Here is a 23,409-nt window from a genome sequence, read left to right on the forward strand (position 1 = left end):
ACTTTTCTAGGTCAGACTCATGATGTAGGAGTTTAATGAACTTCTGCTAAACAGGAATTGAAGCAGAATTAGAATCTCAGAGTGCATCTGTCCAATAAGGTTATTAATCTTACTTTCTATAGGTTAGATATTTTTTACTTGCACAGGGCGGTTTAGGCTGCATTTTCTAAGTAATCAGCCAAGAATATGAGACTGTCATACAGAACCTGGTATTAGGTCAATGCACTGATGTGATTTTGCTCTGAAATCGCATTATGTCAAGTAACTGTATTTATGTATCAGTGTTTTAGGGCAGTAAGATCCCAGTTCACATGTGCTGAAAAAGAGTTTGTGATTCACATTAGCAGCCTAATTATTACTGCAGTTTTGATGCCTCTCAGATGTTATTTGTATCAATAAGGAGGGCAGTTCTCAGTAAAGAATACATTGAAATCTATCTTCAGGAAGAAAGGTGTAGTATTTATGCTTCCCTATTAGTGTGAAGGCATTACAGTGTTTCATATTCTTACAGGAGATGAACATTGGCATTTATATGATGGTACAAAATTAGTGATGGAGATAAAGATGCATGAAAGGAAGACAAAAGCCTATTACATAAGTAGAGTCATGCTTTGCATTGGACTTATATGGCAGGAAATAACATCTCCTCTTATAACATTCAGAAAGGTCTGTGAAAGCGGGTAAAACAGTAATATATTTGAAGTATTTAAATTTATACTTTTTAAGCCTTAGAGGTGCAATTGGGTATGGACATAAAATGCCAAATCTGCTTAGTTTATGTAGTATTCCGTAAATATATATATATATAAGCATAGGTATAAAACAGAATATAGTTATCTGGAGGGAAAAAACCCAAAAAACTTAAATACAAACCAACAGATAATAGAAAACAATGAGGGAGGGGTTATCTTAAATATCTATCTTTATGCTCATTCATAGCTCTGAGGAAACACCTTCTTTCACACTGTCCTAATGCTGGTCCTGAAATAAGTTCCTCTGCCCTTTTATCAAGGTAAACTTTGTAAAATTCCTCTGAGCCCTCAGTTAAACAAGGTCCTCTGTCCTACCATGGAGAGTAGCCTGGTGCTTCATGTGCTTCTCTACTGTGCAGCAGGCAAACCCTTCACTCTTCCTTGGTCAGAAGTGATTTACAATTCTTTCTCAAGTATGCAACCCTAATATTTAAACTACAAACTCATGTAGGGGTCAGGCTGCTTTGTACTTCTGGTTGAAGCTGTGCCTGTAGGCACAGAGATCCGAGCAAGGGGGAGTGAATGCTAGGAAGAGCTGGGTTCAGCCACTGTTCTGTCTGCATCTTACCCAATGACCATTTCAGAGAGAGCTCCTGAAAGCCCTCAGGTGTTGGTGAGCTTCTTGAGCCATCAGACAAGCATGTTGTGCAATCTCTGTTCGCCATCTCTTCTCCTTATTCACTCTGGCTTATTTCTGCGTTAAGTAATGGAAAGGAGTATTGAACTTCAAATGCATTTTCTCCCTTTCTCCTCATCAACCAAGTGGCCAACTGGCAGAGAGTTTCAAATCCTAATTACGCTCTACAGTGTAAGAGAGAAAGCACCTGGCATCCAAATATTGAGCTAGGCTCTAAGAGATACAGGAAAAAAGCTGTAAGAGATACAGCCATTTTATTAAATGAATCTGATGTGGAAGTGAGGGGGAGGAGGGATTTTTTATTTTCTTTTCTGGTTTTGTCCAGAGAATGACTTGGCTCAAAAGCCATAAACTACCATTATTCTTGTAAAAACCACTTCAGCAGAACTTCAAATAGTAAGATGAAGTTCCTATTTAGTACTAATCAAGCAAGGCTGTTCTCAAGTGACAGCTAAGCAGAGAAGTGATATAGGACGGTTTCAAAGCATTATTGGTCAGCCTGATTTTGTAGTTGGTCAGTGGAAGGACTGGTTGTAGTTGCTTGTTTACCACAAAGAAATACTAAAGCAGTTGGAAATTCTAGAGCTTTTGAGGGCAATGCCTTGTCCAAATGGCAGTGGAAGTTGTTGCCTTCCTTAGGATGTCAGTAACGGGAATAACTTCCTGTGTGCTACTGCTGATGGTGACGGGAGGACATCAGACCCCAGACCTATGCTAAGGAGCCAGCTGGACGCTGAGAGAGGAGAAAAGATGTGATCACAGCCAGGCACAGTTGGTTTAGAGGAGACAGTAATGTAGAATGATTTCTGATGTAAATCTGGCAGAATTTGGCACGATTGAGGGGGTGATGCAGCTTGCCTTGTAAAAAGCACTTTCTTTACCGTATAGCTGAATCTCTGCTAAGATTGTTTTTTCCCAACATAATATACTTGTTTTGCTGTAACAATAACGTGTCTCTAGAATAAAAATTGCCTAAGAATGGGAAATGCTGACTGCTGAGGATGGTTCTCTCTTTGGGAGGGGTCAGTAGAGACAATAATGTGTTAATAGCATTCCTATCCTTTTATTGATACGATTTTTTTTTTCTGCTAAGATATATGAACTGCCTTGAAAACTGGGTCAGCCTAAATGCTGTCACAAGTGCTCATCACCAAGCATATATTGCTGCATACCTGTCACACTCGGCAGCTGGAACGAATTTCATGAAGAAACCAGGGTAAAAGGTGAAGCTCAGCAGGATTACTGGCTGTGAAGGAATCACCCTTTTGCAGTTTTTCTGGTGCAAAACAAAGACATTGGGTGAAATTGTACTCAATACTGATAAATACAAATAGTATTTGATTTTTTGTATTTAAACTGATATTTTTGTTAGTCAAATTTATTTGCATACATATGGTAAATGCAGTGTAATTTTCATGGTGGATTATTCTTGTTGCTTAAGAGGCTGAATTTATTGACTTATCTAGACATGGAAATTTACTGGGAATTGCTTGAAAACCTTTAGGGGTTGAAAGTTCTTTAAATTGAGTCAGTTTCAGTGTAATAATGGGCCTGTTGGTAATAAATTAAAATATTATATATTTTCTGCTCACCAAGGAAGAGCTTTTTAGAAGATGCTCTGTTTTTATGCCAAAGTGAAGTTACATGGATGAAATCCATGGCGTCTCTCATGGCATATCCTTGCTCCAGCAACTCTTGATCATGGTTCATCATAGTTTAGGATTGGAGCTGGAGAACACCAGGATCTCATCCTAGAGGGACTGTCCAGCAGTGCTTGTGGAACAACGGCCTGGATGTGCCTCTGTGCTGCGTAGAAGCAGGGAGCTTGCCAGCCTGAGGCCAGGGCTCAAACCTGCCCTCTCCTCACTGTGTTAACATAAGCTGGAGGCATCCCGTGGGATAGATCACAGGCTTTTTTGTGGGGGTAAGAAAGTGGAGGGGAGCAATAGCTTGGGCTACCTCTACACCTGAAGCCTAGGAGTAAGTGACTCATCTGCAGCCCCACCTGCTCAGTCCTTGGCTTTTTCCCTGACAATACCTTCAAAATGCCAGCAGGCAGTGGTGGCTTTGCGATGCAAATCAGTCCTGCCAAGTCTAAGAAGGTAACTCATTCATTCCTCATCAATTTTTAAGGCAGCTTGTAATCTCTCTCATTTGGCATAAAGGATTTTGCCAAGTGTTTCGATCAGACAGGTAAAATCTCACTCAGAATTTGCTTTAAAAACATTTCTGTTCACGTTGTCACTCTGAGTTTTATATGAGTGCCAAGAACTGGACTAAGGGACTGAAACAGATACATTTTCTCCCCCTGGGTAAGAAGAAATTTTGCCTGTGACATTGAGTTGATGTGTTGCTGGGTTTTCCTCAGGAGGAAGGCCAGAGCAGAGAGGACAAAAAGGTCCAAGTGACCATACTGTTGTTACCAGGACATGTGCCAGGTGACTCATTAGTGGCCAGTCCTCCAGAAGGGGAAGCAGCACAAGAGTCTTTTGCCAAAATGGGAAGAGTAAAGCAAATAGAGGCTCCAGTGCATCTGTTTGAGAGGGATGGAGTAGGAATATATTTTCCAAAACATAAGTGGCATGTTGTAGAGTTCAGGGATGGAGCCAGCAGCAGGGTGGGCAAGCAGAGAGGAGCTGCTGTGATGCTGAAGTCGTGTTACATGGCAGAAGCTTTGTGTATACAAGATATTCTTAGGTTTTGGTGCAGATCTGGGGAGAAGAAAGTATTAAAGTGAGACAGAGGGAATGCTGGGCTTAATTGGTGGCAGAGCACTATTCTCAAAAACCCTGGCAGGAATCCTCACACTAAGAGGGTTAACAAGGAAAATATGGCACACTTCACAGTTAAAAAAACTTAAAAAATTAAAAACCTAAAAACTCCTGGATAAAGAGTAGAAACAGTTTAAACAGAAGTGTCTCAGTTGTGGTAACTAGAGAAGCCTGAAGTGGGCATACGTGACCATTCTTCATGCATTCCCTTGATATCCTATCTCTGTCTTTCTGAGAAACATGTTCTTCTCTAATTCTGTTACCCTGTGTGCTGGAGATTTAAGAAAAACACAAAATATTATGAAGTATATTTTAAAAATTGTATAATTGGCAGTATGGTAAGAAGAGTAAAAAGATCATCAATCATCAAAGATACTACAAAAATCATCAAAGACTACTATATGCAGCAATTCTTCTCAGTTGGTGATGCCTGAGTCAAGAAAAGCTTTATGTAGTTGCTAGAAGGAAGGTTGTCTACTGAGGTCCAGAAGTGCTGTAATTCCTACGTTTAAGTCATATAGCAAATGGAAAAGAAATAGTTTAAGCCATCACAGAAAGCCCAGATGATGTCTCTTACATATTAAAATTCACATTCATGTTGTCAGTTTTTCATCTGCTTCCTTCATATTTCAGAATTAATTTCAGAATGGTTCAAACGCATTCTTAATTTAACATCTTAATTTACCACAAATTTACTTCATTTATAGTTGTATCACTGCAATGGCATGTGCATGACGTAGAGATTTTAGCCTAGGAAAAAAACAATGTATTGGGGCATGAGCAACCATGAAAGAAAGGAAAAAACACAGAAAAAATAGTGAGTAGAGAAGCTGGATGCAAAGAAAGTGGCCTGGGTTGGAAAGAGAATTCATTGGTGCCAGCCTGCCTTTGAAAGCTTGCCAAAGTGCATTAGACAGTTGGAAACAGAGTTTTAAAGGAGAAATTTAATCTCCTTCCTCGAAGACAGCAAAATTTAACTGATGCTGGATAAAGGGGAACCTCCTGTGATGCTGGATGGCTAATTTTCACAGAGAATGTTTAATTCTCTCAGATACTGCAAGACAGCATTTACCACTTTACTAAATAGAAATTGCTGATTGTGAAAATCTGTTTAGTAAATGTTATTTTGTAGGCCGTGTTGGCATGTTAGGCAGTCCTGAGGCTTCTTTATCCATTTTGACCTGACCTGCTAAACAACTGCACATTTTCCTTCCTTCAGTGAGCTTTAGCTGAATAAAAAACCCTGCCAATACTCAGTAAAACAATCAGATAAGAAGAGGCATGTTATTAAGATAGATGGTTAATATGGGAAATATTTTTCAATATAGAAGTATTCTAGTTTTAGTTCTGTTCATTTTACCCATGCATGTATAGTGCCCAATTTTGGTATAAAGTATTACATACACCCATGTGCAGCAGACTGCATGGTAGCTACCAAATCTTCACTCTGTAAATAATTCACGTTTATTGCCAAGCAGAATCAGGATTTTCCAGTCTTGGAGGAAAATAAAGTCTTGTCAGTCCATCATGTTGTCATTATCACTGATGCCTACTAACCAATTCCACAAATGTGAAAGTCTAGATATCCTACCTCTTCTTGGATAAGCTGTTTGATCCTGGAGCTAATTTGCTCAAGTTGCATCTGTCTTTCTCAAACTTCATGTAGGATTTGCTCTGGGTGAGAAGAACAAAGCGAATACTGGTATTAGTTTGTGCTTTGGGCTAATTTGGAAAGAGTAGAATATTTTATGTTTTGTATCCCACCTGCTGCTAGTCTTGCCAGTAGAGAGAAAGGAGGCATTTTTTTTCTGTGATACGGTGCTTAATTAATACTCACCAGAGCTAAGCCCTGTAAAAAAAAAAAAAAAAAACAAAACCCAAAACAAAACAAAAAACAAAAAACAAAAAACAAAACAAAAAAACAAAACAAAACAAAAAAAAAAAAACAAAAAAAAAAAAAACCCAACCCAGATTTTTTTTTTTTTTTTCATTTTGGGTTGGGGGTTTTTCTGGTCTTTTTTTTTTTGTGGTGGATTTTGTTTTGTTGTTGGATGTTGCTTTTTGTTCATGAAAAGAAAAGAGGCTGGCCAACTACCATGAGTAATACAGGAAGGATGCAGTTCTTTCTGATGAAGACTGTCTGTTAACATTTCGTCTGCCTGTAGGCTTGGAGGTGGTCATTCCAGTCTTTTATTCAGGAGGGATGAACACATTGTTAAATATAGTGAGATAATGTTGGATAATGGATCTTCAAATAGAATCAAAAGGCATTATTCAGAACATACAAGGGAGGTGTTTCAACATCTGAAATGCACAGAACCAGGTTGCCTCAGACTATATTAATCAGCAAATAGGAAATACATCTGTACATTTCCACAGTAAGAGTTGCCTGCACAGCACTTGCGTAGCCTGTATGTCATAGCTGGTCACTGTTGAAGCATTTCAGGGCGGTGATCAGTCAGACAAACTGCCAGCACTACGATGGCACTGGTGTGAGATTTTCTGCCAATTGAAAAACAAAGACCTAGGACAGGGTGCAGAGGAAGGCTTTTGTTGATACCAAGTTATGGCATTATGCTCTTAACCTGCTGTCAGCCCAGAAGGAAAGATGAAACTGCTTTCTTTGGGTTGAGATGCCACCACTTGTCAAACCAAAGTGTTTTCTGTTTATGTACATTAAAGTGAGCTCTGTGCAGCACATGTCTTTTTGGGACTTTGCTATTCTTAAATAGCAAGGGCTAGGATTTGTTACAACATAGCATGGAAAGAAATTAGTCATCCATGAGGTGCAGTAAGATAGGTCTTATCCAACCTAACTGATTTTGTAATTCTGTGATTTTCCCTTTCATACGGTCTCTTCATTCCTGCCTTGTAAGCCACTAGCCCTTTCCTTCATTTTAGGTGATGCATTTGCAATTTCAGTTTGTACATTTCCCTTTCTGGTTTTGCTCTTCATTGGTATATAGGAGTGGAATAGATATGAGAATTAGGGAGGAAAGTGGTGATCACACTCAAAGTCTCAACAGAATGGTTTTGGGAGCAGTGGTGTTTTCAGATACAGCTATGACATCTGGATACTTGGGAATTACATCCATGTGTGTGAACTAAAGTTAGAAATGCCAAAATACTTATAAAGGGTCCAACTTACAAGTCATGTATCATTTTTGCACTGAATAACTGATTTGTGTTTGCAGTTAACACCATTTATGTCTGAAATAGAACAGTAAGTGCAGTGTCCCTGTTTGCTAGCACTTCAGGCTTGGGGCTGTGATGTAAAGTATAATGTCAGGCAGTGCCTTGCTGAGCCTAATTTATGGCTTTGGAACAGCTTGTTACACACCCGGTGTGGGACTGGGTGATGGGAGTAAAGAAACCTTTCCATGTGCCCTAACAGCAGATTGCCAGGTCTGCAGAGCTCTGCTGCATCAAAAGTAGATTAAATCTTTATTTAAGAAGCACAAGATGGTGATTGTGCTCTTAAACAGTAGCTGCTATTAAAATGTCAGTGTTGCTGTCAGTCACCACCCAGCACCTGAGTTAATGCTTCATGCCCTGGTTTGAGAGTGGAAAATAGGTTGCTACTTACGGTGAACTATTGTAAATGAGGAGCACAGATCTAATCCTTTTTGATATGGCTTATTATTCATCTGTAAGATTAAAAATGTATGTTGTATTACTTCAGGGGTTACACTGACCTCTAGATTTCATGCTCCTGGATTCTAATACTTCTTATGTACTGTTACGTTTTTATTCCATATTTTGGCAATATCAAGGCTTAGCCATAAATGTGAAAGAAAATATAAAGTTGCAGATAATGTGGTGGTGATTGTCCATTTTCTGAAAAGGGTTTTGTCTTGTGAGCATTGTGCAAAATGGCAGATATTGATATCTTAGCTAATTATTCAGTCAAAGAGCTGGCAGGTCAGTCAGTGGGAACAATGTACAGTGGACTGGAATTGATCACACTTCATTTCCCATCAATTGGCAGAGCAAATGGTAGCTTGGATGATAAGTTAGGATCATTGCCAGTCATTTCTTGGGCTTATGCCTTCCATTATTTTTTTTTTTCCCTCCAGATGAGCACCCCCCCAGACTATTAGATGAAAGAGAATGCCCTCTGATGTTGGTGAATAAAGCAACGCAGAGTTTTTGTAGCCTCTGAGGGACATGAAACTGTTTCTGGCTCCATAATTGATGCTACTGCATAGTTCTATAATCACCTAACCTTATTGAATTGTCCCCATGTGAAGATTTGATTTCAAATTTTGTAATCATTATACATCATTTATTTTTACAAAGATTACAGGTTCATCCGTAAAGTGACACAATTTCACCCCAGAGCTCTTTGAATATTTGGCTTTTCACTTTAACTCTTTTTGGATATGCTTCTGACACTTTCAACTTTGGTGATTTACTAGTAATTAGTAGGGTTCCATGACAGATGTGTTGTAGCCTTCCAAGGAGTGATGAATCAGATACGTGGCTACGAAGAAATGGTTCCCTAAGACTTTTATTTTATACAGAGATAGATCCCGTGAAGAGCTTTGGTGTGTAAAGCAGGACTTAACCCAGTTAAAGCTCTATTCCTAAACCTGAATGGAAAGTTTCAGTTTAAAAAAAAAATCTTTGCATAGCTGCTGACTAACCCTGAAAGCACATAAATGAGCTTTGCTGTTTCCTCATTTGAATTTCAAGTGAACTGGATGCCTACGTTTGTTTTTTTGCATCTGCCAAAATCTTTGCCCGATTCCCATGTAAGGCTGCTCAGGAGCTGAAAATTAGAATTTCTTTCTCCCAAATGCCCTGCCAGGTTTGGCAGACCCAGCCTGCATTCCCACAGCCATCAATGCCCTTCCACAGCTGGAAGGGACGGTGCCATCTACCCACTGGAGTTTCTTCAGATCACTGCGGGCTGGAGGGTGGCTCGCACTTGGTGTGGGGATTCTGCATGTGTTCCTGTTTCTGGGGTTGTGTTATTTTGTTCCTGTCACAAAGGTAACATACTGTTTAGCTTTTGGGATAGAGATTGATTCCTTTGGAAAAGGTGAATGTTCAAAGATAATCTAGTTTTGACAGGCCAATGTTTTTGCATTAACAAGCTTTCTTTTGAAAATACATTGGTTTTATTTGCTGTCCCAGGTGTCTGTTGGCACCTAATTGGAAAAAAAAAAAATCTTATTTCTGATTTGAAACCATCCATATGCTGAATAAATATACATTGAACCAAAACAAACTGTTTTAATAACTTATTTTTTAATTAAATGCAAATGTAGCATCCTTTGCAGTCTGTTAAAGCAAACATAACCCCCAGCACATTTAGCATGTTAAAAAGAAGATTTTTGCTGTGCTCACAATATTACACAGTAATTAAAAAGGAAACCAGCTAAGCCTTTGGAACCTGTCCCCTTCTCTAAAATGTAATTAATTTCTGTTTAATTATAATAGTAGGGCTGTAGTGTGATTATTATTTTTGAGGGGTAGAAATCCTGCATTGTTGCTTTTTTTTCTGAGTGCGTTTCTGGAAGCAGAACACACGACAGAAAGGGAAGGATTTGAACCTCACTCCAGCTGTAATTAAGTGCTGACACATCAGCGGAGTTTGGCTGCATTTCTTCAAATGTGGGTTTCCAGGACAGAGGCTCCTCCCGGCTCTGCTGTGCTCTGCTGACAGGAGCTGGCCTTTCTCCTGGCAGGATCCTGTTTTTCTCCTTGGTTGTGCAAATCTGGGAAATAGGCAGGCACTGCCCTGCCCAAGGTGACATTCCCACTTTGTCCCCCCTGGTTTTCGGGATGTCAGGTTGCCAGCTGTCCTCGGTGGCTGTCCCTTGTCCGTGCTTTGGGCTCTCCTGGGCTCCCGGTGCCTGTGACTGAGCCAGGATTATGCTCTCATGCCATCTCCTGGCAGGTTGTCCCCGCTGTGCCCTGTCCTGTGCAGATGTGTTGGTCACAGTGTGCCAGCCCTGTTTGTCCGTGCCGGGTGAGATCAGTGTCAGGGCTGGGGGCTGCAGGTGGCCTCCAGCGGGTCCTGAGGGCCCGGCGGTGCCAGCACAGGCACGGGGCAGTGCCCAGAGCCCTGCGAGGGTGCTCCAGGCTGGGGCTGGGACCTTCACCTGCACCGGGCCTGCACAGCAGGGTGGGCACAGCTCAGGGCTCCGAGGGAGTGCCAGGAGTGGCAAGCACCATGACTGTGGGCATGTGGGCAGCAGATTCCCGTACAAAAAACTGTTGACACTCCAGTGTTTCTCCCTTACAAGAAGACAATATCCTGCCCTCTGTCCTGACAGTTGGAATTGCGGCTCTAGAGAAGGTGTGAGTTTGTAAAAATGTGCTGTTCAGATGGGTGAGCATTATTTGGGGCAGTAAAGCTGGAGAGATGAACGTACATGTCCAGTGCAGAAAAACTGCTTTAGAATATGCCTGTTGCTCTGAAAAAACTGACAGAAGTTCATTCACATGAAAGAAGAATCCTGGGCTGAAGCCCTGAAAAGCAAACAGTGGTTATAGAATTTAAAACTTCCTGCTGACAGGTTCTCAGTTAGATGTCAAGGCATCAGTAATGGTGACTTTTAAACAATGAAAGACTGAGAGGTACTTCGTAAAAGTATCTGCAGTGTAGAACTGCTTGGCTGTGCTGCCGTGTTCTCCTTGTCATTCTGCCATCACCACTACCACTGTCACCCATCTTATCATAGCAATGTGGGCTGAATTTTATGTGCATTCAGTATTACTAAAGACAGCAGTGCTGTGCATCCACCTATCTTTTCTTTTTGTTCCTGCCTTCTTTTGACTTCTCTTTGCCTCCTGTTCTGATTGTGAAATGGATCCAGGGAGTGATCCAGTGAAACACACTCCACTCCCCAGCCCAGGAAGAACTGAGCAATTGTTCTATGTTCAATGCCACTGCCAGGTAAAATGCACTTAAATGACACACACATCACATCCAAGGAGTACAATTTAGGACTAATAATGTAAAATAAAAAAGCAGATAAAGTGTATAAAGCACTCAGAAATCCCCTGTGACTCCACATTGCACCTCTTTGCAGGAAGGTTTTGTTTCTGCTGCTGCTCACTAAGAGGTGATTCCTTTTTTCTTGATTTCTGTAGTATCTGTTTTAAACCTCCTGCATTCTCTCTGGCACACCTTCCTACACTTCAAATTCCTTGACCAAATGCATTAGGTAGCAGTGATTTCAAGTTATGTCATTTTGCCAGTTTCAGATCAATTGCATCGTTCAGCAAGGAATATTATGAAGAGTGTTAACTAAGTGCTTGGGAATCATGCTTGGGGTAAAGCATAAATAAAAACATTTGTGTGCCACAGCCACAAGCCAGTGCCCTACACATCTGTGAAATACACAGATCTGAAATGGACTTTACTTCTAGCAAGGTCAGCCCCTGCTCTTGCCCTGTAATTAGCTGACTTGCTATCAGCTCTTCCCTGGCTGTTTTTTAAGGGCTCCCTCTTCTCATTTGCCCTGCAGCCCAGGGTACTTTCCTCTGAGGGAGACCTTCCTTTATCTCCAGCCAGCCTTTTTCAGTGGTTCCTCCAGAGATTCCAGTTAACCTCACCCTTTTCACTCACACAGAACAGAGCTTGGACATTCTGCTGTAAACTGAAGAGCACCTCTTTGGAGCAGCAATGCCACATGGGCAGATGGAGTGCCAGCTCTTGTCCTTGATTTTCTAATTAACCCTCACTGGCAGGTTCATTTCAGTGCTAAATATTTCCATCTACAAAGTGTTTAATTTCATATTAACCTGCATGCAGATAAATAGACTCAATACAAACATCCTGATTGGATAAATGTGTTAATTTTTGTCTCCTGATCAGGACTGTGTTAATGGTGAACAATTGGAGAGACATATTTTGAATGCTTGAGACCTTTTAACAAAACCCCCAAAACTGAAATAGCTGATCCCTGAATTAAAACATTTATTTTTTCAAATGTAGTTGTCCAAAATCCGTTAGAATTGTTGTGATACATAGTTGCAGATACACAAATGTTTACGTATCTGTCTTCAAGATGGTTTTTTGCATCTGGTTTTTGTCCAAAACTAAATATACAAATACTTCAGCACAAAACACTCTTTGTTTTTCTTTTCTACATACGTGCATGGGAGAAATTTGCAGTGTGTTTCTGCAACCTGTCACTCCTAAGTTAAACGGATGTTTTGGCCACGTCAGCTGCCAGTACCTGTTTCCAGCATCTGTCTTTGGTGTCAACACACCAGTGATTATGGAGGCTGCCTTGGGATCCTGCTGTGGAGGTGGTACAACTTTGTGAATTATAGAATGTGATACATCCTCAGAAAAACATTTTAAATTCAGATTCAGTATCTTCTGGGGGTGGGGAAAGGGTTTAAATCTGCTTTCTTTAATTTTGTTCTCTCATTTCTGGTGTGCTGTTAAGTCAGAGGGACAGAAGTAAGAGGATATAGAACAGCCTGGTTTACATAAAACAGGCTGATGAAGATTATATGGAGCTACCACCTGAGAATCAAAAGACCACGAGACTGAATATTTTTGACAGATTTTGAAGGAAAGACATTTGAATAAAATTTTTGAACACAGGCCTTTCAAAGGAATAAGGAGCATTATTTTTTATTTTACTCTACTTCAACCAGGTAGAGAAATACAAGACAAAATATATTTTAGAAAAAATTCTCTGTGAGGTCAGTAACTTTCTAATTAGAGATTTGGTTGTCTATTTTATCTGGCCTGTTCTAGGGGCTCTGCATGCTGTGCTAAGTTCTGTTAAAACTGGATACCATTGGAAAGGCTTGCTTTGTCCTTGCAATGCCCATCACATTATTGCCTTGTAGAGATAATAGTTGTAGTGAGAGTTGAGATGCATTTGGATGAGCCAGATAGTGCCACATAAAGAAAAAAGTCCTTGAATTTGAAAACTTAGGCACAAACTTTAAAGATCAGTGATGCCGGGCTTTAAAGCTGGGTTAGATAAAAAAAGGGACCCTGTGAAACTTGAAGCTCAAAAAATATCCTGCATAGCCATGACAGGTGCAGAGAGAGCCTATGAGGGCATACTCACATGAAGTATTTAAACTGGAAAGAACTGCCAAAACATACCAAAGCAGAGAAGAGAAGTTGATGTGAAAACATTCTGAAGCAAAATTCCAAACTGTCCGATACTTTTCGTGGAGATCGTTATAATTTCTGTTTTTCTGACACTTCAGTGATAACAATTTGCATGGTTAAGACACCATGCCTCTGGCTTTATTTCATTGTAGTGCAAGTACTTTACCTGCAGAACAAAAGTAAAATAGTTTGATGTAATATGGATGTCTATTTGCACTCCTTTTAAGATAAACATTAGGCAATAACCATTTCTTTAGAGCCTGTGTATTGTTCATATGATACTCTCTCCTATAACAGTTCATGTTCATCAACATGATACATTCTTGCCTGATTTTCCAGTTCTGCCTTTACTGAGGATATTCTTTTCTTTCTCTGATTGCTTTTTCTTCTGAGACCATTACTCTAGTTGATAGCTTCAGGTTATCATTGTATCCTATCTCCCTCTCCAATAAGCCTATGATTGATACTAATCTTCCTCATGGGACACATTTATAGGTTTCAGGGTGGAAACTACTCTCTAAATCTTAGCTTTATATGTGCTGACAATTTGCAAGGTTGCACCTTATATTCACTTCAGGTGGCTTAGGGGAAAACATCAGCACCTGGTAATCATGCTTCTAAAATAAGAAGAGAAATGTGCCCCATATACCAAAAGTTACCCTCTTGTTCATCTCCTGCTGCTGCTCCTGCTAGTAGATTTTATGTAACTAGAAAGGGCTCAGTTTCTAGAGGTGGTCAATGTCCTGTAACCAAACTCGTGCCTTTTCTTTCCAGTGAGAGAAGCCATATTTTAATTAATCTAATGGAAGCTTTGACTAGCAGGCAGTCCCTTGAAAACGAGTTAATGTGCCGGAAAACACTTCACACAAGCAGAAGACTCTTCATTGACTAATGTGCTTAACGGGACTTTTTCTAAGGAAATTGCTCCATTGAAAGCTTTGTGGAGTGCATTTGTTGGGTTTTTTCCCTCTTCATAATATAGCTGCATGTTCTGAAATTTAATTAGATCTAAGGACCGTTTCAAAATTGGATTATTATATTTTTCCTACAGGTTTTGTAGATGCCCCTCACTAGGTTGTCATGGCAAAAAAAAAAAAAAGAAATCAATTCCTTGGGTGCCCCTCACTAGGGTATCATGGCAAAAAAAAAAAAAAAGAAATCAATTCCTTGGCAGAATACAACATAAGGTGCTGTGATCCCTAGTGTGAGGAATGCATGTGCTGGAGTTTGGCTGTTTCACTGTCTTATCCAGTATCTGAAGGCAGAGTCCACTTATATAACTAACTCAGAGGAATCAATGGGAAATGACAATGCTAATGTTTCCACAATATTTGCATATTCAAGCTGCACAGCCAAAGAAACAAAGAGAGGTAATAAGAAATTCAGTTGTTTTATCTTTTATCTTTTTAAACAGACCTGCATTTATCTCTTTGAGCAGACTTGCCAGACCTTTTTTGAATTGCAAAGTTTCACTGCAAATGCTTGTTATTCGGATTTGCATAAGGATTAACAATGTTGGGCAAGTGGTATCTCCTAACCCTTTCTGTTTACTTGTGTGATATCACTGGGATGACAGTCACTGGGATGTAGTTTTGAAGGCAATCAGTGCTTTTAGTTCAGTGATTAATGCAGTTTGTTTTCATGGTAAATTCTCTAATGTTCCAAAAGTGTACTTCAGCAATAATTATAAATCTATTGGTTCAGAGGATTTTTTTTCTCCTCTTTGACACCATTCTGTACCTGCATAAGGGCTAAAGAATCAAAATTTATGAAACTTGAGGGGGAAGTCTGAGCTGGCATGCAGAGTGTAGAAATTAAGCTACACTCCCTGTAGGAATACACACGTGAAAATGTCATGGTCAAAGCAAAACAATCTTTTCGATCTGAAGTTGAACAAAATAATCTTTTAGATCTGAACTTGAACTAAATTAAAATTCAGAGACTTTATAAGGGCATTTACCTCAGCAGCAAGTCGAACTTGAAAACTCTTCTCATGCTTTTGATGTTTCAGTTGGGGTTTTTTGCTCCAGCAGGTGTTACCTACCATATTCCAATATGCATCTGAATGACTTCTGCTGTTTAGAGAAGACTGGCTTGATAGCATCATTTCATAGATGGGATTTCAAAAATAGCAAACTCTTTCAGCTTGTATGTGGTTGGGTTTTGTTTTTGTTTGGTTTTTTGTTTGTTGTTTGTCTGTTTTTAAATTTTTTATTCCTTTCATAGTAATATGAAAGTACTGTTTCATCAATATATTACAAACTAAAAATAATCAGGGGACCTGCATTATTTTCACAGGATCATGTCTCCCAGAGTCGTTGCATTGTGGAACTCTGAAGTGCACAGCTGTGCTTCAGTAATGAGACAGCTTGAGCCCCACAGCTTGCTGCATTGGCTTACACAAGTTACTTGGCAAATGTGAAGCCTCAGGGTTTCTATTCTACTTCAAGGAGGTTGTTGGGAATCTCTCAAAGAAAAGCAGATTTGGCCTTACAGTTTTCAGTCTTTTAGGGACAATACTAAAGAAGGAGGCACAGCGATAGAAACAATACACGTAGGGATGGACATAATGGCATGAGCAGCTGTACACCTGGGGCAGTGCAGAATGACAGGGGCTCACCAGAGCTGGAGCACTCAGCTGTTTGTGATGTGCCAGCAGTGGGCTGGGCATGGCTGGAGCTCCTGCACTGCTTAGGATATAGTTGTGACACGGGACTGTCCTCCAAGCCTCTGGGAGAGGAGCACTGGGAAGGAGCAGCCAGCCTAGTAGAGCAGTGGTTCCAAGCCAGCAGCTCGTGAGAAATCTAAGAGCTGCTCAAAGCTACAAGAAACTAAAAAAAATTGAAGCTGCAGGACAAAATATTGTATCACTGGCAAAACTTTAAATATTTAGTGGTTTTGCTGGTGGCTGATGATGCAGCAATCAAGAGCAAGCCATAAGTAATAAATGGCATTGAACGCGGTGTGAACTCGGGGTTCATTAGCATCATGTAGGAAATGTTGATTAAGTTCTGTGCACAAGGCAAGGAACATTAAAAGCAAATATTGAGGTAACATACAGTGAGTGTCACAAGCTGTTGTGCTTGGCACAATGGGCACCAGGTGGGGGAGACATGAAACTCCTCCCAAAGAAATCAGCTGCTTTGTAACAAAAAGAGAAAGCAAGGCTGCTCTGGAATAAGGTCACTTTCTCCTGAATCGGTAAGACTGGCTCTTACAGGGTTTATGTGTGCTTTTTCAACCATTAACATACTGAATTCAACCAAATTAATTCAGTTGAACATGGGAACAGATTTGCTTTCCTGTACATCAGTCTTCTTATTTGTAGCACTGCTTTTACTTGTCAGTCAGCTTGGGAGCTGTTGCAGAGAGGCTGTTGGTTCAGTAATGCAGTTCAGTGGCTGGTTACTGCAGAGGGGAGCAGCTCTGTAGCCTCCAGACCCAGCTCTGGCACGAGACAAACACTGGCCAACAACAGAGGTGTTGCAGTGCAAGAAAACTATTTTGCACTTTGTCTCAAGTGCTTAGTTACATGTCATCCCTCCAAAACAAATTTGGGATATTCTTTAACCTTTCATGGTATCTCATGTCTCCCAATACACTTGGAAGTCATCTGTGATATTTCCAGATGTATCCATGAGGAATGCTGGTGTTCATGAACTGACAGGTGGTCTTTTCTGCTGAACTCAGGAGTGAGCTGTTCTCACTGCAGGCCATTTCTTCTTGTTTTGGTTTGGGTTTTTTGGGGAGGTGGGTTTGCTTGTTTGGTTTGCTTGTTTGGTTTTTTGTTGTTGTTGTGGCCAGGTCATCATTGCCAAGATAAAATACTGTGGCTTTTATTTATAGAACAGAAATTTTTACGCTACTGATAATGGAGTGATCTGAACCCAGGGGTCTTGAAAGTAGGTCATTAAGTACTCAGTATAAGAAAAAGTGTGTTTTACACCGTTCATGATTTTACTGGAGAGAGCTGTCTTCTTGTCTAAATCTTGGCTTTAAAAATCCAGAGACTTCTATATGCAAAAAAATTATTTGATTTTATCACAAAGAAAATAATTGTATCTGAGAATAACTTATTTTGTATCAGGAACAACATTTTTCAATTTATTCTTCTTGAGCACTTGAGCATTAAAGTGTCCGAAAATAACATTTTTCGATCATTGGACAACGTAGATTTTAAAGTCAATAACAGAGCAAATGACCTCAAATTGAAAAATACAGAAACAGCCATGGCATTGTTTTTTGTTTCATTAACCAAATCAGGCATTTGTGATAGAGCAGCAGCACTTTGGGGCTAATCTCTGGAAGTGGGAGTTGCCAGGAGTCAGTTTGGCCTCTGGGAATACTTGCAGCTGTGTGAAGCTGCACTTCCTCGTGGGCACAAAGGTGCTGTTATGGGGTTTATCCCATGACAGAGTTCCCCTGCTGCCTTCATTCCCTTGGGATAGCCCATCTATCCTTGAAAAACACCAGCTGGTTTGCCATCTTCTGGGGCTCTACACTGTGAGCTTGTTGTACTGTAACCTCTGTTCTCCCTCTCTCCATGTGTGTCTTGAGATGACTGGAACTGAGAGGTGATTTGGGCAATTTTTTTGGACAGTACTTGGCTCATGTGCTGTCCAAGTGCCTGACCTGTGTTGTAGCAGTAGCCATGTGCTCTGCCCTGTCACAGAGGTGGAGTTCGGGTAACACATGAACTGTGGCTGCTTATTAACAATGGGTACAATTCAATGTCAGCAGCTTTTACATGCATGATGTGTTACACTTCAAAGTAATTAACAAGGTGCTATAAAACTCGCCTACCTCTCACCCTATCCCTTTTGAAGCAAGGCTCCTGAAATATAACTCATATTTCATGGGGTTTGCTTTCTTTTCACTTGGCTTTTTTTTCCCAAAATATCACTCTAATAATTACTGTAACAGCGTTTTCTGTGGAGTTAATGTTCTTCTGGCTTAATGGCCCCTGGTTATTCTCAGGCCATCAACTTTTTCCAGCTGGTCATCAATCCCAAAGAACTGCCTTGTGCTTCCATTATTATTGCTTAAGTAGATGACATTTCTGGTGCCACTGCTGCCTCCCAGTGAGATGATATTACAGCCAATGGCATTTTCCCCCCCTTGCTCTCACTGTTGTCAAAGCATTATAAACAGCTGGTGTGAGAATGTTGCGGCTGTTCCCTGTGAATTCCTCTGATAATTTTTAGGTGTGAGTTTTGTAGACTTCAGCTGAAGGAATCTGAGTGAGGCAACTGAAAATTACTTGCCTAGAGCAGCTACAAGGGCTCAGCCCGCATGCATCATTCAGGAAGTGGCTGGGCAATACCTGACTGTTTCAGTCTAAAGACTTTTTCCCAGAAGGAAAATGTTTCAAACAAGATCTGGGACAGATGTTCTTGGGGGGTGTTAATGTTCATTAGGTAGCCTCAGACTCGTCCCCAAGTTTCCACAGCTCTGCTTCCTTGTTTCCTAACAATTGATGGATTCTGTGGCAGGCTTTTTTAAAAGAAACAAGGAAGCTGTAGCTCAGTAGGCTAGAAACCAGCAGAGATTGTTTAGGTGAAAATGCCTTGCTATGTGGATATTCAAACCTGTGTGAGTTAACACTGGTGCTGACTATATTTCCTTTAACCTCATTAACACCTTGTCTTGCTTTCCCAAGCATGGTGGTGGAGCAGCTAGTTCACCTTAGAGCCTTTCACTAGGTAATTCATCACAGTGGCAGACGAAAGCTTAAAGGAAAATGCATGTAAATACTACATTAGGAACCTTGGCTCTCAAAGGCATGAACATTTCCACCCATACCATTAGCCCTGGATTATAGTCCACAGATGTGAAATGGACTTCGTTTATTGGGGGAGATGGAGACACAAGGCTTATTGGTTGAATCACTGTGCAGATTGTATACTTATTTTTTCCTTAATTAAAAGGCATTAAGCATTCAAGAGCTAGTCTCACAGAAAAAAAAAGAATCTCAGACTGTAACTGTAACCACTTAATACCTTCAAAATTAAAACCAAGTTGCTACAGTAAAACACTCCCATCAAGTACTGTGGGCCAAAGCATTTTCAAACAGGGGCCTGAGATTGTGTCAGACCTACATCTTGCCTCCTTTTCAGCTTTAGAGTTTAAAGCTGTGCCTCACTGCAGACTGATGTAGGTAATTGGATGACTCTGGATTCCTGTGTGTGTGTAGATCGGAATGATTTAGCAACTGCAGTTCAGTCTCTGTGCCAGGGGTTCATCTGATGGGTTTTTTTGTTGGGGTTTTTTCAGGAGTGGGGGGGCATTGTTGTTTGTTTGCTTTGTTGTCGTTGTTTGTTGTTTTTCAAAGACACTGAGATGTACACCAAGTGCAAGATACTATTTCCTGGAGGGCTACCAAGGCATACCCTCAAACAGTCTTTATTTACCTCATAGTTTATGGTATTCTTGTTAGAAAGTAGCACTTTGGGAATACTTTTAACCCTCGCTCCTTTTAGTTCTCATGCTGAGCAGTAGATAGTGACACACTCCTCCATAATTGATACCTGTGGTGGTGGCATACTTCAGTAACATGATTTAGCATGCATTTTCATTTTCATGAAAGCTTGTTTTACTCTTCTGCTTCCATTAGGTCAGCACTCACTGAACAGGCACCTCCCATTCCATTTTACTGAGTAACTTTCAAACATGACCTGACAAGGCAGCAAAAGTTCAGTGCACTAACTCACTGTCATGTAAAATACACACAGACATTACTGACCAGCTCTGACTGTTGAACCATAAAGGAGGTACGAGAGCATCACAGTGGTTGTGGCACAACTTGCAAATAGCAAGGAAGCATTGGGCCAGGGCATCAATCTCTTCCTGTAGCAAAATGTCCCGACCCCAGGGTTGAACAGCTGAACACATGAACTTAGGAAGACTTAGGATTTATTATTTCCTGAAAAAAAAAGGAAGTGGAAGAATAAAAAGTACTGTAATTATAGCTGTTATAGCAAGTGGAAGAAGTACAGTCCTAAGCAGTTGGGAAGAGTAGAGAGGCTGTTGTGATTTTCTATTTCTGAAGCAGCAGTGGAAAGGAGGATTTACACAATGGGCTTAGCTCCACAGAGGAACTCCAAAGGCTGTACATCTACACCATATTCCCCCCAAACATGTACAGGTAATGGGTCCCCAGCTATTTGGGCAGACTGCTGGGAGAGATTTCTGCACATTGCTCGGAGGTTTTTGCTGTGAAATACGGCATGACCATGTAAAGCAGAGCAGTGCAGAGAAAGGGAGGTTGTCTGCAGCTGACGTGCAGCGCGTGTGTCTTTGCAGCCGCTGAAGATGCACTGCAAGAGCTGCGCGCTGGTCACCAGCTCCGGGCACCTCCTGGGCAGCCGGCAGGGGCACAGGATCGACGAGAGCGAGTGCGTCATCCGCATGAACGACGCGCCCACGCGCGGCTACGGCAAAGACGTCGGCAACAAAACCAGCCTGCGAGTCATCGCGCACTCCAGCATCCAGAGGATTCTGCGGAATCGCAACGAACTCCTAAATATGAGCCATGGTGCCGTGTTCATCTTCTGGGGCCCCAGCAGCTACATGAGGAGAGATGGCAAAGGCTTGGTGTACAATAACCTGCAGCTGATGAACCAGATACTGCCTCAGCTAAAAGTGTATATGATTTCTCGCCACAAGATGCTTCAATTTGATGACCTTTTTAAACGGGAGACTGGAAAAGACAGGTGAGAACTTATATGGATACACCTAGGGGATGTCTCAGAGTAGTAAAATAATGCAGTTTATATATACCAATTTCAGATCTGCTCAGAGGGACAATCCTGCCCATTAAATCCTCTGCCTCATGAGTTGTAATGTGGCATGACATGCCAAATAACATCACTGGTAACGTAAGTAAAAAATACACATCAAAGTGATTTGTATGGAGTACTGCCTCATCAGCCTAGAATACCATAGTCTGGATGTAATGTTTATAGAGTCAAGGAGGCAGGAACTGTTTAAATCTCACTTTGGAGTAATATACATTAAAGTTTTTTTCACTGACTCTGAAAAATTAGAATTGATAGGTTATGTTTTCTTATAGAGGAAATGCCACCATTCAGTGAATTATAATAGCTGTTTATTGAATTTAAGCATGAATTTAAGTTTTTGGAACATTGCAGCTGTAAAGCTTCTTGTAAAACAAATAAACATTAGTCATACATTGGGTGCTTCAGAACAGTTCATCTTACATTTGCAACTGGAAAATGGAAAGTTATTATGATAGTTACATCTTTATGAGACTGTTTATGAGAGTTGTAGGCTGATCTTCAAATGAAATTTGTAGTAAGTGACCCACTGCAGTACTTGAGCATTTTCATATATGATGTTTGAAAACGGGCATTCAAACTAAAGACTTCCCAGCACAAAAGACATTTGATTTTAATGAAGTTTTGTTTTTTACTTACTAAATATGCTGCTGTAAAAATGGCACAGGGTCCCCACTTAGATACAAATGAAGAGGTAGGTTTATTGTGCAGTAACTTACAGTCAGACGTGCTACCTTACAAATAAAAACACACACACACCCCAAAGTTCGAACAGGAAACAATCCTGTTGTGGACTTGAGCACAGATTTCATTTTCTGGGCTACATGAGAAAGGCAGAACCAGTGTTAGAAGAAACTGTTGTATCCTTTAGCTGAAGGCAATGTTTGCTTGGCATTTGCTGCCTTTGTCACACTCCACATGGTTTGCTTGCAGAGCTCTATTCAGTTATAGTGGATCTGAGTTTGTGGCTGACTCAGGCACAAACAAGAGCACAGAGTAACTTGGTCAGTTTTGTAACATTAAAGGTTCTTCTCTTCATCTTCCAGTTGGTGTATCTGGGTTTCTGCCAGAACAAGAAGGAAGGATAACAAGGGGAGATACCCTGCCAGTTGTGATATGTTTGTCTTTTCCAGAGTAAAGCAAAGTGAGAAGGTGAATTAAGCATTTGAACCCTTCAAGAAATGTGCAGAGGGTTATCTGTGTGCTCAGTATTTACAAAGGCATGAAAGTCAACAAAGCTGTAATTGCACTGTAACCTGGCCACCATGAGCCCCAGGAGGAGGCCCTGGACACAAGGAATGCACACTGCCACCTCTTTTCCTGGACTGTGCTTTTGGTGATCCAGAGTAGGATCACGTGCTGTCCCCAGTTCTGAGGAACAGCTTCCCTTCCTGCTTCACTCTCAGACTTCAGTTTTGCCATGGGGAGCCAGGGTCCCCTTCCTTCCCTGACATTGCCAGGATCCTGTTCTTTTTTTAACACATGCTGTGCAATTTCAGGCAAGCTGCTCTTTCTGGTTCTGCATCACCCATCCAGAGCCAGAGGCCTGTACTGAGTGTGATGAAAGCATTTATTTTTCTGCACAGGCACCAAGCTCACGTCCTGAAATATTCTCAAGGCATTTGAGCCATTAATGACATTGTAACAAGTTTATAGCGAACTCAGTCATGGGCACCCTGAACTCCCAGTGTGAATCAAGGGCACTCAGATGCCAGCAAAAGTCAGCCTGAGGAACAGGCCCTCTTGATTTTAATAAGCTGCAGGCTCTGCTCTGAATGAACCACTCCTTTAGAGGGCACAGACAGCATACTTGAAGGGCTAAGAAGATTAAAACAGGAGATGAAAATAAATGAATAAGCTGCACAGAAGAAAGAGAAAATGAAAAGAAACATGGATAGGAAATCATTTGTAAGGGAAAAACTTCACTGTGGGGGCAGAAGCAGAACATTGTGTAGCCCGGAATGCTACTGTTCCCCAGGGGGTTTCTGCTGAGCTCTTGACATTACTGCCTACAAAAAACAAAGGAGAGAGAGAGAAGCATGATTGCAAGGTTGCAAGGATCAGACTATTCATTTCTGTCTTGAAAATGATGAGAAGAAAGGTAATTGGATGTGTTGTGTTTTTTGGAAAAAAATATTTTGAAATTAAGAAAAATCTTCAGAAAACATTGCCAGTTAAATAGCATGGTGAAAGACAAAGGCTGCAGAGCAATATATTTGGCATTATAAAGTAACTGTACTTGAAAATAACTTTATAATTGAATAAAGGTACATTAAGAAAATACGATTCAGAACCAATATTATAGTAATTAGATAAAAGCAGCATAAATGAAATAACTGCAGGAAGAGTATTTCCA

At 40.7% G+C, this 23,409-nt stretch overlaps 1 protein-coding gene across 1 annotated transcript in view; it reads left to right on the plus strand.

Annotated features, from left to right (window-relative positions):
* ST6GALNAC5 (ST6 N-acetylgalactosaminide alpha-2,6-sialyltransferase 5) overlaps positions 1-23,409 on the plus strand; it is a 65,396-nt gene that overhangs the window by 32,923 nt on the left and 9,064 nt on the right. The window contains exon 3 of the mRNA XM_041421588.1: positions 20,560-20,969. Coding sequence (XP_041277522.1) covers positions 20,560-20,969 — 410 coding nt within the window. The remainder of the gene's footprint in view (positions 1-20,559; positions 20,970-23,409) is intronic.

Source organism: Onychostruthus taczanowskii, unplaced genomic scaffold (genome assembly GCF_017590055.1).
Source record: "Onychostruthus taczanowskii isolate IOZ18803 unplaced genomic scaffold, ASM1759005v1 scaffold7, whole genome shotgun sequence".
NCBI lineage: Eukaryota > Metazoa > Chordata > Aves > Passeriformes > Passeridae > Onychostruthus > Onychostruthus taczanowskii.